At 38.4% G+C, this 16768-nt stretch overlaps 2 protein-coding genes across 3 annotated transcripts; both read left to right on the top strand.

Annotated features, from left to right (window-relative positions):
• Positions 1 to 45: 45 nt before the first annotated feature.
• On the top strand, positions 46 to 4301 carry LOC110978447 (surfeit locus protein 1-like). The gene is made up of 8 exons (XM_022233461.2): positions 46 to 211; positions 1089 to 1375; positions 1988 to 2173; positions 2387 to 2459; positions 2624 to 2671; positions 2891 to 3005; positions 3160 to 3241; positions 3503 to 4301. The coding sequence occupies exons 1-8, from the start codon at positions 128 to 130 to the stop codon at positions 3585 to 3587; spliced, it is 960 nt and encodes a 319-aa protein (XP_022089153.1). The 5' UTR covers positions 46 to 127; the 3' UTR covers positions 3588 to 4301.
• Positions 4302 to 5356: 1055 nt separating this feature from the next.
• LOC110978441 (uncharacterized) lies at positions 5357 to 16655 on the top strand. 2 transcript variants are annotated; one of them, XM_022233450.2, is made up of 14 exons: positions 5357 to 5606; positions 6175 to 6284; positions 6614 to 6731; positions 7064 to 7167; positions 7795 to 7886; positions 8132 to 8267; positions 8641 to 8713; positions 9219 to 9422; positions 9647 to 9710; positions 10043 to 10244; positions 10800 to 10926; positions 11599 to 11743; positions 11925 to 12008; positions 12272 to 16655. In XM_022233450.2, exons 1-14 carry the CDS (start codon positions 5503 to 5505, stop codon positions 12428 to 12430), a joined length of 1722 nt encoding a protein of 573 aa, XP_022089142.1. In that variant the 5' UTR covers positions 5357 to 5502; the 3' UTR covers positions 12431 to 16655. The 2 variants fall into 2 exon arrangements, with proteins under 2 accessions (XP_022089142.1, XP_022089143.1); XM_022233451.2 differs by having other exon boundaries at positions 8135 to 8267.
• The last annotated feature ends 113 nt before the right edge of the window (positions 16656 to 16768 follow it).

Consider the following 16768-nt stretch of genomic DNA (forward strand, 5'->3'; position numbering starts at 1 on the left):
AAGAAAAGTTGTCTGTGACTGTGGGGCCCTGGCCCTAACCTTATGAGGGCGCCATTACTTTTTACGTAATAATCGCTGATCTCTCCCTCCGTAGCCTTGTTCCCGTGGACGTTGTATCCCTGCAATTATGTCTTTCCCTAGAGTTGTCAAGTCAATAGTTCGTGTATCAAGAGTTTGCCCAAAAGCTGAATTATTTCCACGTGCACGAAAGGTTTGACATACATTTTTACTGGCTTTGCTGTGAACTTGTGTGGCTGCACGCATGCATAGCTGCTAAAACTGTCAAGCAATAAAGGCCTAGGCCTACATGTATGGCTGTACATGAAAGCTGACACACCGCTAGTTTGGAGTAACTGGGGCCATGCAGTTATACAAAGGTCCTTTTTCATACCTTAGAACTCTACAAAATTACTGGATCCTTTTTCAATCTCCATGTCTTGGCTTAACATGCTTAACCAAACAGCAAACCATAACCAGCCATACAAATTGCTAGCTAACTTCTTGTACAAAACTGTATTAAAGAAAACCATTCAAAATGATAAAGATTTCCTTTACATTGTGAGTTTAAACATAGCACCAGCATGACCATTGGATACGCTAGTGAATATTGTTTTTTGAGTAAGTGGTGTATTATTTATTATTACTAGGCCTAATAATGTATTGATTCTTCATTCTTCCCTTTGTTGTTCATGCCAGACTTTACTGAAATCCCTACATCAGGAAGACGGTGCGGAAAGAGTTCCAATATGCAAACACCACTTGACACTCTGTGCATGAACCTTATGAGACTGGTCTGAAAAATTCTAAGGCTTTCCTTAGTAAACAACTTGGTTTTTTCCCTCCTAAATTGAACTTTTTTGGACATGAAGTTGCTTTCTGATGGCTAGTAGGTCACTGTAGGGAGTAATTACTAGCGTCCATTTTTAGAGTTCTTACCGAAGGTGCTTGCCTAAACATAACTGTGTTTATGAGCTTTATACTTGTTTATTAGAATTTTGTTGGTTCCACTAACACTTAGTTTTACTGCATATGAAGAGCAGGCTGACTAGTGACTAGTGACTCCAGCATTATTAATATTGTCATTTCAGCAAGACCTGTGGCGGTGTTTGAGGCCATACAGAGGGCACTTTGCCATCAGACAGGTATCATCATCCAAGCAGAGACATTCACAAGCCAGCTCCAGCAGACCACATGAGGGCGCTTCCTCTTCTGACAGTGCACCTCCCTCAGTCTTTGGTCATCTCCTCTTGATCATTCCAGCTGCTGCATTTTGCCTGGGAACTTGGCAAGTGAAACGTCGCAAATGGAAGCTTGGTTTGATCCGGGACTTGGAGGCACGAACTACTGCTGCTCCAGTACCCCTCAAATCATTAGAGTAAGTTTGGTGACCAACTAGGCCCATTTATGATATAGACCAATCGTAACATGATCATTGTATGCGTATGCATACAGGACACGGCAGTTTGGCTGTCACTTTGTAAAATTCAGGCACATGTATTTTGGATAGTCTCCTCAACAGTTGGTGGGATTGTGTACGTTATTGGCTGGCCAGCCATAGAGGTTATGCATTAAGGCAAAGTTGAAGGGCAAGGGCTTTAAATCTCTCAGATAGGCTCAAGTGAACCTTGTGTGGTTCATTATAACTAAATCGAAACAATGATGAACAGCCTCCAAGGCACCAACAATGCAGAGAAGAGTCACACTTATGGTAGCATGTACAGGGTCAGTCTTGGTGTATCACAGGGATTTAAAGCAGAAGATGATCAGGCATTGTATCTGAGGCCAAATACAAGCTTAATGAGTTGCCATGTTGGAGTAAAGTTCCTGTTTCATGTACACTTTTACTAGTCCGCAGAAGCCCATCATTCCTATACATGTATTTGTTCTTGTCATTTTCATTCAGTATCTCTCACTTTGTGCAAAGAAACTGTGCCCATGCTGTCGTTCTTACAGGAGACCTTGGTTTGGTATTTCCATTGAATTGCAGGAAAGTTGATGTTGAAGCTTTAGAGTACCGACGGGTAATGATAAGAGGAGAGTTTGATCACTCCAAAGAGATTCTCATCTTACCACGTACGTTGAATAAACCTCCTGCAAAGGATGCTGGGAGTTTGATATCAAGGGGAGAATCAGGTGCTCATGTAGTCACTCCATTTTATTGCCCAGATCTAGGGTGAGTATTAACATGTGTTTTCAGCACCAACTTTATAGCTTCTGGTAAAAAAGTAAAAACTTACCTTTGTACTTTTAAGAAAGTTTGACATTCTCTTTTTTTTCCTTTGTTGTTTGAAAAGCAAATCATTGTCTTCATGTTGGCTTTGTATGTTTAATTTCTGATCTAATTTGCTTTAGAGTTTACCATGAAATCTTCCTATTTCATGAACAGCGTTAGTATTCTAGTGAACCGAGGGTTTGTTCCCAAGCGTAACTCCAACCCAGCTAGCAGGCAACAGGGCCAGGTAGGAAACACAGGAAGATATTCTCTTACGCTAAAGCACCTGATGGTCATGTCAGATCTCTTGATTGAAGATCTAATCGATGATTTCAGCCTGACAAAAATAATACAGAGGTAATTATGTTTTCTGTAATAATAAGGTCATGTATTTTGTGTATTGTCCAACAGATTTCAGGGGAAATTCAGCTGATTGGACTTGTAAGAAAAACAGAGAAGGTAAGAAGATTTTTGAAATTACTTGATCTTAAAACAATGAAGTGCATTTTTTATGAAACTCATAAACACTTTATAATGTTCCCAAAGCAGTTTTACTTGATGCAGAAACCCTGAAACGTTATGACATGTTTTACATACTGCTAGTTTTGTGCCAAGTAACAGCACAAGGTAATGAAATGTTGCCTCTTAAATGTACATAGCGTTTTCTCCTACTTACAGCGAGCAGCCTTCATGCCCCAGAATGATATTGAAAGAGGTCGCTGGTATTATCTTGACCTTGAAGAGATGTCAAGGGTCACCGGAGCTGAGCCTGTCATGATTGATGCTGATAGCTGTAAGTTTTCCAAATTGTCGCCTGATCTCTCAAATGTAACTGAAGCTGGATGCCTCAAGGGAAGGGATCTTCTTATCCTTGCACAGATCTGTGTGCTCATTTCACTGTGGCCACTTATTGAGTTTCATCTTTGGAATTTTTGTAATTTTGACAGCATGTGACATTCCTGGAGGTCCCATCGGAGGTCAAACAAAGGTCACACTGCGAAATGAACATCTGCAGTACATCATAACTTGGTGAGCATTCAAGAAATTCATGCTTTGATTTGAAGTCTTACTTGACTTATTTGGAATGAGTTGATCTAAACTGATGACACCATTATGCTCAACCCATCCCTGACTCATAAATGCAAGTGTGTAGCTTACTGTAAGTGTATCCCTAGTGTGCTTATTAACCCAAGAACTTATGCAAAAACTTCATATCTGCATTCTTTAGTCTGTTTACATACTTCGCTTTAAGCAAAGATTTATCTAATGGCTGTTTATACTGCTTTACAGGTACAGTCTGTCGTTCTTGACTGGTCTCATGTGGTACTTTGGAATCTTTAAGAAGAGGAGAATGCTTAGCAAACCTGTGCTGTAACTCTCTAGAAATGAAGGATTCAATTTGTATATAGGTTACCTCCTTGCAACGTCCCCCCTTTATCCTCGCCCATTTTACGAATCTTGTCTAATAAATAAGTGAGAGTTATACAGAATGGGTGGAAGAAACCAATATAGGATAGGGAAGTAGAGCAGAAATGGGTGGGGCAGGGAATCACATACAGTGGGGGGGGCAAAGTTTTGTTCAGAAAAGAACTGGTTGAGGTACAGTGAAGCTTAAATTTGAGATATAATTTCCAAATTTCAGAAGATAATAAGTTTTAGAAGATAAAGGTAATAGTTATTCCTTTTCTACTCTTCTAGACTCATCTTTAATGTGCACTGTGATGTCAGGCCTTAACAGATAATGAGGGAAAAACAAGTTGAAAAGTTAATTTAGAGTAATTGTGTATTGTGGGAGTGGGATACTTGGCAGTTTTTCTGTTGTTGTTTTTTTTATCTTATTCTCAGAAATACATACTGGGGAAAGCATTTTCAACAAACAATACTGATTAAAAAAATCGTGTCCATACTTTCATGTTAAGCCATGTTGCCTAAAAATCACCTCTATTCATGCTCATCATTTGGCAGGGAAGCATTTGGGACATTTCTTTGTAAAAAATGATATTCTACACAATCACATGAATGTCTGCCTTCTGTTGGAATTTTTAATCATCTTTCAGAAATAAAACATGATCGTTGGAAGGAAGAAAAATGGGTTTCTTTGATTGAAATAATCTACATAGAAATTGTTGAATGGTTGACATACATCTGTGTGTGTTTAACGTACCCCCCGAATTTAATGGCTGTCCCACTTACCCCAAATGACTGAGATAGGTGGGGCAAAGGGGCAAAATTTCTGGCCTGTGTGCTACTATTATCAATAATACCCGAGATTTATTCCAAAATGTGTGAAGTTATTGAAGCAAACTTCATTTTATCATACGCTTGCTGTGTATTTGTTTTGTATACATGTAAAGGCCTAGGTTTTTATTGGGAGGGGGGCTACATGTACTTTTGCGTACGTGGTTATCAATGTCTTTTGGGTATTTAGTGCAGTACCATGGACAACATTCCAAACCTGAACGGTAATTAGCGTTATTCCAGGAGAAGTAATTTTGTCTGCTCTAGGATGGCGCTCCCAAGTACGTCCGACGTTGCAACAAGTCCAGGACCATTACCAGGACACGCCAGAAATAGCATTCATACACCATTTAAATCATAATTTACATGAGAAAAATATAGCCTCGGACTTGCTTCTTTTAGTTATAAACAGAAAAAATGAATGGAATCTCTGAACAGGACTTCCGCCTTGTATTTCTGTGAAATGTAGATGAAACTAGGCGCTAAAATGCCTCTGTTCTTATATTGGACTGGAAGTAGCTTCAAATACTGTAGGACACGATCTTTTTATCAAATGGCGATAGGCTTCAAACTTTAGGGGTGATTATCTTTGGATGAACTTTTCTCCAAAATGTCATCGGATTTCCCACCAAAACTTTGATGTATCTCGAAGACCTGAGAGTACTGCGTTTTACCCCCTTTTAAACTGAGGATACTCTGTGTTGTTGATGTACCCCTAGCCCCACTAGTGTGGCACGGATCACTCCCGATGATCCGTGCCACACTAGTGGGGCTAATGTACCTCATGCCCACGTTGCTGTGATAGCAGGTTCTTGTCAACGTGCAACACAGAACGCGGAACCCACGTGAGGAAGACCGCCCTCCGTGATCGAAGGTTAATTAAATATATATATGTCCACGAAGCATTACGTCATTTTTTTTTTAAACCAAAGCGGTGGCGGGGCTGGTCGGGGTGCAGGCTAAAAATGATGGGGTGAATCAAGCTGAGTTATGCCCATTAGGCATTACGTTTACTTCTTCAGTTTCTTTTGGTTCATTTTTAATTGTAAATTATGTCTTTACTGTGTGAGCGTGATACGAACCACAATACGGAGACGGAAAGTGTGATTGCAGAGTGGCGAAATGGAGACATGCAAGTCTTCGGTCCAAGAACACGGTAGGCCAAACGTTAACCCTAACATGCCTAGTAAGAGCGTTTGTCATGTTTATAAACATTGCAAATTAAGTTCACTAATATCACAGTTTACTTTGTATAGGTTTCTAACACTGATCACCAAATAAGCCCGAGTAATTGGAACTCTGTGTTTGACATGATCGAACATTGATTCTATCCAATCTCATTACTTAAGGCTAATTAGATCTGTATGTGTGCATGGTTGTAGATGGAATAAAGATGATTATCCTTGTCGTCATGATCATAATGATGGTTAAGTGAGACATTAGATGACATAATGATGGATCATGAATGGTTTCACGAGCATGACTGCTGATGACGAGTGTCTAGGTTTCTGAGTTGCCTTTTTTGTTTTGCATCATGATTCCATTAATCAGTAGGCCAATCAAACATCAATTTTTTTTGTTGAAATTACATGTATTTTTGTACGGATATAGCTTAGGTTTACAACACCTTTGTGTATTCGCATATCATTTTAGTCATTTTTGTTTTCAGCGTAATGCATCTTTTGTTTTTATCTCATAAAAAAAGTTTCCTTTTTTGTTACTAGGCGCTACTTGGAAGTGTTTGAGGAGTTTGACCGTGGGAATAAAAAACTGGACAGAAAGAGTTTACTACAGGCCTTCAGTCATATGAAGATATTTCCCACAAGATCTCAAAGTAAGTTGAATAATATAATATAATAATAACAAGGTCTGTGGAACAGAAAAAAAGTGAAATTCAACTCTTGAAGTGTTACCAGTGGGTGAAACCACATATGTTTTGACATCAGATAGTTAACACATTTATCACCTGCAAAGTACATTTGTAAGAATGATTTCATCATCCAGAATCAGTGATTATTGATTAATCACTGTTGTATTTGGATCATACTTGTAATCATACTTGAAGCCTGGCTTTCTCAAACTTGGATCAATATGCAAATTTCCTTAAATTTGATTTTACCAGTGTTTGAAGTCCTATTTTGTTGCTCTGTTTTGGTTTTGCAGTTTATTCAATGCTGATGTGTAGCAGTGAGTGTTTGCAGCGAGATGGTGATGATTTCATTACGTTTGGTGACTTCTGTGTCTTTACTTCAGACCTCGAGGAACATTATGACAAATTTAGGTAAGTCTAAGACAATAAGTAATGAATGATATTAACTTTTATTGTACATTCATTATGTTCGATCAACTTATTTCCAGTAATGAGCTACGGGCTTCCCCAAAGTACACAACCTGTGGTCAAAATTGTCTTTAAAAAAGTGAAAAAAGATAAAGAACTATGCATTTTTTAAAAGGTGGGGGCAAATTGAAGCTTAAATTATGAGAAAAACCCAGTCCCCATGATAGCCTATGAGGGATTTGGACCTAGATCACACAAATGGACGATGAGCTACATGTACTACTGCGCCAACCAGACTCTGGACCATTCCTCTGTTATATTGCTTTGTTCCACAGTGCCTTAAACCATTCCAGTGAGATACCAAATGCAACTGATCCAAGATATCGTCACAATGCAACCCATCATCCAAGATCTTCCTCCTCTATGCCCAAATTCAAAGGTACAGGTATATGGTTTCATTTGTAACCCTTTTAGTACAAAATTTAACCCCCACCTCTACCAGACATGCTTTAGTGCATGTTTGGTATATTGCCTTAATTTGGGGATGTTAACATAACATGTGACGTAACCCAAGTTATCCAGGAAATATGTGTGTAAAAGAAAGGTTTGCCTACAGAATGTGTTAATGATGGATGTAGGCCCTCCAATTAATAGCCTTAGTGGTTGTTCAATGTGTAGCCTTTCAATATGTAGCATGATTCATCAGACACCATCGTCTACAGCAGTCATGACTGTCTATGACTACAGCTGTTCCCCTTAACATATCAGCACGAAAAATCAGTCATAACCATAAGTACTTAATATAAACATACATGTGTCTTAGTCACAACATTGCTTCAGTTCAGAAGGCTGGTCACAACCCACATGGTTCCTTTTCAAAGTCTGGAAATCCAGCATTCCCAAGGTCATGAGGGCTTTCAGATTTGTAAAACCGGCCTTGAGCATGAGTCACATTGGACTGCTTCATTAAGTCATACCACGGTTAAGCAGTTTATGTACCCATGGTACATATAATTTAAGCTGAACTGTTTGTGTTTATTTCTCTTTCCTTTTCGTATTTTTCCAGTGTTCCTTGGTGGTTCATGCAATCCGACAACTTGGCGGAAAGACATTGCCATTCCCCTGCTGAAAGACTACAACCTAACTTACTACAACCCAGTCAGTATACCTGTATATAATAGGCTATTCTAACAAGGACGATTACTTTTGCTCCTAACACAGTACTTGTTATATATATTTTTATGTTCTGATCTCTGATCTTTATTTCCAAGTGTTTAGTTCATTTTTCATAAACATTGTCCTCAACACAGCAAGCAGGTTTCCTTTGAATCTTGTTTGCGAAAATTCTTAGCTTTGCGAAACTATGTTAATGATGTGTATATCAAATTTTTGTTTGTCTGAAGCAGCAAGTTGAGAATTGGAGCCACGAACTGATAGCGATTGAAGATGAAGCCAAGGAAGTGGCTGAATTGCTTCTTTTTGTCATTGACAGCTCAACACGAAGTGTTGCATCACTAGTAGAGGCTGCGTATTTGTCAGGTAAAGGCGTGAAAAAGCTGCAGAAAACTAAGAATATGACGTTTTTGTTTTCACTGATGATGTGAGGGATCAAATGTATACTTAAAATTTGTTGATACCTGTACATTTGGGGAGGGAGGGGCCTATGAATGGGAGGTGGATTGAATTGTGTTGGGGCACTTGAAGTCTGACTAGAATTGTGTAACCTTAATTATATCAAGCAAGAGCTCATAAATTTGGAATTTCTGCCCCTTCTCATATTTAGGAAAAATACATTAGTTTCCATTTTCACACCAGATATACCAACCCATTCCTCAATTTTCAAACCTGTGGACCCCTGTGACTAGAATCTGGGGGACTAATTGCTGAGTTTTGCTTGATTTTTCACTTATAGGTGCAGGTAGACCTTTGGTGCTTGTCATGAAAGGCTTGCCAACAGTAGTTGAAAATGAAACAATATCAGACAAGTAAGATACATCCTCGTATTACATGCTGTGGTCTTATTGCCATGTTGTTAATGCTCCCTGTTGCTACAGTTCAGTATCTCTTCCTATTTCATTAGAACCTGACTTTTATTATGTTTTATATATACTTCAACCTCTGTTATTAAATGTACATGCTTGTGCATGAGCATTGAATGATCTCAATCTTTTTGTTGAAATCAAGGTTATCAGGAAATAAAGCAGGAAGTGTCAGGCACAGTATGCTGTTTCCTTACCAAGATAGTTTGAGTACATTACTTGGGGTCATGGCTTTACCAAATCTAGCTGGGAACCCTAAAATAGCTTTCACTTATAAACTTGACTGAAGTTAAATGATACATACACTGGTTTGTAGATCGTACAATCGTAACAGAAAGCAACTTTGCAAAGTCCTTTTTCTAATTGTTGGATTGTGCACATGTACATACATGTAGATTTGTTTGTATACTTGTAATGCATGTTGGTTATACATCCTTGTTTACTTTGACAGTGAGTTGAAGGATTTGAGGCACAGTCATGCCTTCTTATGTGACATGGTAGAGAGACAGTGGTGTCCAATCTTTGAAGATGTCAAAATCTCGTTACACTGTGCTGCAAAGGCCCTGCATAGAGGACTTCACTTGAGTCAACTCACACTAGAAGACGGAGCACAACCTGTGAAACATCCTGCCTTCAAAGTCGGAGATAAACTCAGGTAATCAGATTAAATTGGACTGCAGGTATTTGTCTTAAGCAACATTCAGCTGATGAGTACTGGGACCAGTGCTATATGATCGGGAAAGTGTAAAAGTTGCATAGTACAGGCAATGCTTTCTTAGACAGAGCAGGTTACCAGCCAAACTTTCATATAATGTGTATTGATCATCCCTGGTTCTCAACAATTTTGTGATCATGTTCCTCATCTGTGCTGCATTCCAGACACATCCGTGAAGTCTTTGATGAGTTTGATCGAGATAATCGCAGTAGAATATCACTGTCTAATGTGAGTTCTTTTTGGTCAAAGATAGATATTTTACACTTACATAGTTCTTGTGAAGTTCTAGAAAAGCCACAATTTATTTTCAGAAAACTCCTGTAAGATGAATTTATCTTTTTAAATAGTAGTTATTGGAAACAAAGTCAAATAGTAGTTGTTGGAAACAAAGTCAAAATGTATATGGATATTTCAATTGCGGCAAAACATTAAAACTTTATGTTTTATAAGAGGAAAAAGGGTTACCATTTTTTTGTATGAATTGGTGGTCGTAATTTCTTCAATTTGACCTTTTACAAACTGTAATGAAACACTGTAGATGGATTTTCCTTTCAATTTAGGCATTTCTTGCCATTCGGGCTGTGACTGGTAAAGATCTTGCCTTCCCTGCATATAACCAAATTGTAGCCAGCTGTGCAGAGACAGGAGACAAGACTGACTTGGACTTCAATGAGTTTTGTTGCCTGGTTACAGAGTATAAGCATTACCAACCGCCACCTTCCAGCAAAGGAGCTTTCTCCAGACTTGTGTCTTCCATTTATCGTGAGTCCTTCATTATTTGTGATAAAAAGATAAAACATTTCCTTTTTCCTGCTTGCACTTAGTACATTCCCAGGGGTCATGCTGTGTTCTTAAGCCTAAACATGGTGCTGTGGAAGTATTTTTTCTGGAAATATTTGCGGCATCAATACATGATGATGGCTTGGAAACATCAAAGAGATTGAGGTCAGTGACCTCTAGTGAGTCCCTGTCGTTGCTTGCCTTTCTGAAGGTCTTTATGAATTTGTTGTTGTTGTTATTTTGCATCCAACTTCCAGTCATGAACAGTTGATCGTTGGCTGGGTTTGACTTTGTTGATTTGAGCAATGACCATTTGGTGTAGCTGTGGGAATTCAGTTGATTTTTTTTTTGTGCTGTGTATGCTTTAGCCATGCACACGTTCATGTCTAGATTATCTGTGAAATCCTCCATACTGCTCCAGGATACCATTCACACTGCATAAACACAATGACAGGAATTGCCAGAGGAAATAAGTTGAAAGTTCTTTTAGACTTACATTTCAGCTTTCTTTGGGATTTGCCCTTTTTCTATGGTTAGGTTGGCTGAGTACATTCAAGACATCATCCATTCCTCGAAAGGTCGTTGAGGTCCAGACAGATGTTTTCCTTGGTGGGACCTGTTTGGACACAACATGGAGAGAGGAGATTGCCATCCCATGTCTCGCGTAAGATGACTTGTCCACTTTGATTGGCCCAGAGATCATATCAAAGCTTCAAGTTTTGTGGGATTTGGAATGAGTTTTCAGATAAAGATCAGTATTTGAGAGCTTCAGTTGAAAGAGTGTCACTAAAATTTATGGGTTATGAAAATTGTGATCTTTGCGTTGCAAACAAGCTTGGTATTCAGGCATTGAAAAATGTAATGGCAGATGACTACCCATGACTGTCATGCCAGGGCCATTTTCCAATACTCAGCCTCATCTCCATCTCAGGCTTCATCTCCGAAACCATTCCCTGATTGTAGGCCTGAAGCGTTTAAATTAAATTGAAGTGCACACCGTAATGGTTGGCTCTCTAGTATATTTCTTGATGTTTTGTGGCATTATCAGACTTACTATTGCGCTTGCAACTTCAAAGACGGGAAGTAAAAAAAAACAGTTGAAGTCTGAGATAGAGCTGAAGTTGAGTGTTGGAAAATGGCCCAGTATTCATTTTGGGATGTTTTGTTACTCAGTCTGTTCACTTTTTAACTACAAGAAGTTCCTGATACAACTCTATCAGGAATAGAAGGATTTCAAAAACACAGTTTAAACCTCTATACATTTGGTATGACAAATGTGAAGATAATTCTATTTTACGTGTTGCATATTCATAAGAAATGTTTGGTTTGTCCTCAGGAGGCATGATCTGACCTTTTTCAATCCTAAAGTGTCCAACTGGAACATGTCTAACATTGCTATTGAGGCCCGAGCCAAGGATACATCATTGTACCTGTTGTTTGTCATCAGTGCTACTTCCCGTGGCATAGCATCAATGATTGAGGTGGGACAGATTCGTTAAACATTGAATTGCTTAGTTAACCTCAAGGGTTTGGACATTCTCCCTATCGGGTAGATGTTTTCATCTTTACAGTGATATCACCTTGATTTGTTTCTCTTGGTGCCATTGTAATCTGTCCACTGGGAACTTTGGGTTATCTGTTTTTGCCATTTCTATTGCCTAGGTTGCCCACTACATTGGTCAAGGAAGGAAGGTAGTGCTATGCATCCAACAGATGGAGCATGGTGTCTGTGTCTATGGGGAAACGGTATGTCATGTGAAATCCTGACAATTGATAAACAGAACACTTCAAGTGTTATATATTCAGTCAAGAACTTGAAAAGTGTCATTGACTTGTGTCCGTTTGATATATGGAAATAAATTTCACTGTTTTGATGTAGACTTCCTAATGGGTGTTTATTAAAAGTGAACCTTTTAGTTGCTTACTAAACTAAACATTCCATTAGGTTCAAGACTAACTGCTATAATGTCCTCCCATTTGTTTTTCCTTTTATCATTTGTCATTAACAGCTGACAGAGCGAGCTATCAGAGACTATAATCGAGCTCGTAGCTACCTAGCTGATATTGCGAAGCGTCGGGGGGTACCAGTCTATGAAAACATCCAAGAAACCATTGATGTCCTGGTGGAGAAACTCAAAATGGAACATGAAGGGAGTGTAGATGACTGACCAATATGAACTACTATGTGCTGTAAGTGCTTTCTCTTAAATTGGGCTTTCACTATGCATCCCATTGCCAACTCTGTCATAATGAAATGGTTTGGAAAGAAATTGAACATCTAGGATTTTGTTACTTTAACAAATCACTTTCGCCTCTGGTTTCTCATGTCATTTCCTGCTCAATACTATGAAATCTTTGTAACAAATGAAACTGGATAGCAGCTTTTCAGTATGGCACTTTGAACATCTAACAAAAGAAGTATGGTGCAATAACAATGGATGTTCATTGTTACTGCATTGCTATTCTTTTGTCTGATGTTCATAGTGTGAGAGGATTGAGTACAAACTACTGTTGTGTGATATGCAGAATACAGACAAGGCAGTTTGTTTTGCCCCCGAATTCTACAAAGACCCGGTGGTAGTTGTTATAATCTAGCTGCCCAAACCTCAAAACACCATGCCTTTGAACTGTCTTAATATTATCAGAGATAGATATTGCTGCTCTGACTGACAACTCAATACATTCACCACTGTGAGAAATAAGACTGAATCACACTCCGGTGCACTTCCAAGTACATACCTCAAAAGCCACTCACAAAGCAACTTTTCAGCTTCAGTTGAAATTGTTCAATGATCAGGCAGCTGATTATCTGCATTATTCATATCTTTATATGTAATTTCACAGGAGTTTAAATGAGTTTGGAGCTGTGTAAAGACCTTATATTTCACACACAAAGATCCTAACTTGAATTATGCAGGTCCAATAGTGGAAAACTTGCAATGTGCTTATACAAAGACCATTTAAAATAAAGATTTCCCAGGATGCATTGGGACAAGTGGCCTCTTGATTATGCACTGTATTGGGAATTGTTTTGATGAACTACCTCCCATTGTAATCTGAGTTTAAAACACAACATACATGTACATGGAGCTGTGGCCAGAATGTATCTTGTAACTCTTGCTAACCATATGTAATGTGACTCAGTTTGATACCGAGCTCTGTGATGGTTTCTGCACTTTTTTTGTATAAGTGTGTCTGCATCGTGCGATAAAAAATAATAGTATACTGCCACAGTTAACCCAAACTCCCTAGGGTGTATGTAAAATCGTATTGAAATTGGAGGAGTTGGGACTGTTAGGGTTAATGCATATTGTGTTGAAACCATTTAATAAGTGTTGTCTAAGGTTCCACTGGTTTTGCTGGAGCTTCATGTTACAGTAAGGGATTGTGAAAATGCAAATTAAGATTGGCATGCCAGTAAGAGGTCTACATTGTCCAAGACTTGTCCAAGATATTTTACAATATATCCTTAACCACATCACGCCGCTGGCAGTTACCAATGTTGATGATGCTGGGATGGGATAATTATCATTTTTTCTGTTTTCAAAATTCTTTAAAAATTCATACCTTCATTTACTGGACACTTACGCCCATACGAAGGACTGTCTGGGTTCTACTCTAATCTGATACACAACATCTACCGAGGCTGGAGTATTTCAGCCAGGCCTGCTGCCTTGTAAAAAGAGAGCATATTTTGCAGTGTTCGTAATTTTCTTTTGTTCATGAAACTGGCACAGTGTGCTGCTGACCTCTTTTAGGGCTAGATTAGCGTGCGGTGGTGCTGTGTGGCTTATCGCTGCAGTGGTGGAGCACTTTTGTCCCCTTTGGTAATGCGCTTGCACTAAATCCCCCAAACCTTGGTACAGTGTATACTGTTTCAAAACAAGGCTGGATTATCTCCACTATTGAGAGTGAAAAAATGTTGGTGATGCCCAGCAGCAGGGTCTTTGTTACAAGTACAGTCTTTTGTTACTAGGCCCAGTTCCCTTTGTCCGATTTCGGAGACCCGGGCCACGCATATAAAGAATACGGTTCCGGTACCAGCAGCAAGTGGTTAATACCTTAAAATATGTTATTTTGTTGAGAACCTTTGCACTTTTAACAGATTTTGTATGCAGTATTTGTTACGCTAATGTTAATCATGTTTTGTAATTTACACAATGTACAAATATTTGTGTTTATTTGAAATGTAAACATTGCATGAATTTCATTAGAGACATACGCACATATCATGCATATGTATTACTAGTTCTTTCAATTTCATCGTCAAATCATTTCTCCAGAATTTAAAAGACAAGTTCTTTTAAATTCTGCTTACATGGAGAAAACCCTGAGAATTTCCTTAGGCGATGAGCTTGATTGAAACCAAATTTCAGTGTCGTAGTTGAGAGTACTGAAGACCGTCACAAGACAAACACAAGACCTCCAGTCTGAATTCAAGGTGCAAGCTATTCAAATGAACCGCAACAAAAGCATTCCTTTGTCATTGTTCACCCTGTTGCTTGTGACTGATCTTGTGCGTGGTCTTGTGATGGTCTCGACTACAACACTGCCAAATTTCCTCTGTAAATTCTTGCCATAGCCTTATCAGTTAATGTGCTGTTTTGAGGACCTTATAGAATACTGAAATTGCATTTTTTAAACTTTATAAATAGAGGTGTGCATTGATCTTACATGTACATCAACATTCCCGTTCACAGTATTGATCTCTGCAGTACATGTATATTATTCTATAGTATTACTGTGACTTTTTTTCATTTATAATGTCCCTCCAAATGATATCCCAGTTACCACTTTTCATTTGAATTTACATCTCCCCCGGCGCAAATCCATCCTTGAAATAAGGTCAAGTTAATTTAATTTATTTGTTTCCTCCTCATGACGTAAATTTCTAAGCATTCTATCATTGCTGTGAGGGACAAATATGCAAGTTTACCCAGTGGGACTCACACCGACATTCGTCGTATTTTGGATGTTTTACTCCTAAAGTTGTGATGCAGCACCAAAACTTGTTGAAACAGACCACACCCAGAATTACACCTGTAGCACTGAGCACCGCATAGAAAATAATCCTTGCTGCAGACTTGATACCATATTCAAATCTCTATGCACATTGAAGACATAAGTACATGTAGTTACTGAAATATCTTAACTTTAACACCCTTTTTCTGACCAAGATAGCATAAATTTCCCACTTGTCAGAAGAAATTGAAATTGTACTGTTCACAGGCTATTGTCTGATACATTGTACCTCTAGCGTTCCATGAAGTGCACATGATTTGTTAGATTTTTATGAAATGTAGTCAATACAAACCACAGCTGCAAGGGTTTTGGTCATTCCTATTCACTTTTATTCTTGTAGATTTTTGTATCAAATTTCGGAAGTTGGTCATGGTAGTGTAGCCTTTTACAAACCAAATTATTGGACTTGTCATTACCTTGTGTAGAAAATCAACTCATGACAAGTTTTTCAAATTGTATTTACTCTGTAATCATTGTATCTCATTGAAGAGCAAATTTTGATATTACTGATTTAAAACAGAGAAATGTTTGTGTTTTTGTATCAATGAAATCCCTCAATGTTACCTTACCTATTTTGCACCTTTAAACTTTGTAAGTTCAGATTTTATGAGTGAGTTTTACACCAATCTTCTACTTTTGTATCAGCCACTGAAGTCAATAATGTCTCTATATTCAGAATGTAGAATGTTCTACCTCACATGTTGTAGAAAAGTGGTCCATTGTATAATCAGTTACCCAAAATAATTGAGAAAAGAAGAGTATGAAGTGGAGAAATTTTGAAGCTTTCATGACGACAAAGTTTGTGAAAACTATGGGCGTTGCCAGGAAGTTTTCTAGGGGGCATGACTGTTTGGGGGTGGGCAAAGCATCCTCTAACAATGAAAGGGAATTAGCTACAATGTATTTTCAAACATTTTGGCATTTTTAAAATCCCCTTTCCATTTTTTTTTTGGGGGGAGGGGGCTCATTCGTTTTGTTTTACTCTCCCTTTATATTTTTCTGGGGGGGTGTGTGGAGTGGAATGGAGGCCAGTGCCCATCTTTTTCCTTGTGATATCCATGCAAATAATGGTTTGAAGTGAAAAAGGTTGAAGAAAGTACATGTCTGCCATAGTGTAGACGGCATATTGGTGTACATATATATATGACAGTGCCATTGGGTATGACATTGTTAATGATCGTACCTGTTAGTGTTAAAAACAAAGCGGATTTCTGTGTAGATGTGCCATTCCAACCCCTAGTGACACAGGGAAGTAAGCAGTTAGAGTAAGCAGAATTCATTCTTGGTTATTGTACCTCATTGAAATGGTGCCTGTATTTCACTTGTATAGATCAGATTAAAAAGGAACCAATCATTCTGTCTTACAGGATACATCTGGCTTGACAAAAAACTCATTCTCACTTATTTCAATTGAATTGTGGTTTGGGTCAGATTTAATTTACTCCAAACATCCCAACAGTCATCTGAAGTAAAATAAGCCTTGT

The sequence above is a fragment of the Acanthaster planci genome, linkage group LG11 (genome assembly GCF_054643075.1).
Source record: "Acanthaster planci isolate LZ-2023a linkage group LG11, COTS_SCS, whole genome shotgun sequence".
NCBI classification, from domain to species: Eukaryota; Metazoa; Echinodermata; class Asteroidea; order Valvatida; family Acanthasteridae; genus Acanthaster; species Acanthaster planci.

What these genes read in the sequence shown, in the direction of transcription:
- LOC110978447 (XM_022233461.2), top strand. Translation starts at nt 128, where the DNA reads ATGTCTTTCCCTAGAGTTGTCAAGTCAATAGTTCGTGTATCAAGAGTT. An exon ending in CTAGCAGGCAACAGGGCCAG is followed by an intron (nt 2,460 to 2,623) that starts GTAGGAAACACA and finishes ATTGTCCAACAG; the next exon opens with ATTTCAGGGGAAATTCAGCT. An exon ending in TTGTAAGAAAAACAGAGAAG is followed by an intron (nt 2,672 to 2,890) that starts GTAAGAAGATTT and finishes TCCTACTTACAG; the next exon opens with CGAGCAGCCTTCATGCCCCA.
- LOC110978441 (XM_022233450.2), top strand. Translation starts at nt 5,503, where the DNA reads ATGTCTTTACTGTGTGAGCGTGATACGAACCACAATACGGAGACGGAA. An exon ending in GTCTTCGGTCCAAGAACACG is followed by an intron (nt 5,607 to 6,174) that starts GTAGGCCAAACG and finishes TTTTGTTACTAG; the next exon opens with GCGCTACTTGGAAGTGTTTG. An exon ending in GAACATTATGACAAATTTAG is followed by an intron (nt 6,732 to 7,063) that starts GTAAGTCTAAGA and finishes TTTGTTCCACAG; the next exon opens with TGCCTTAAACCATTCCAGTG.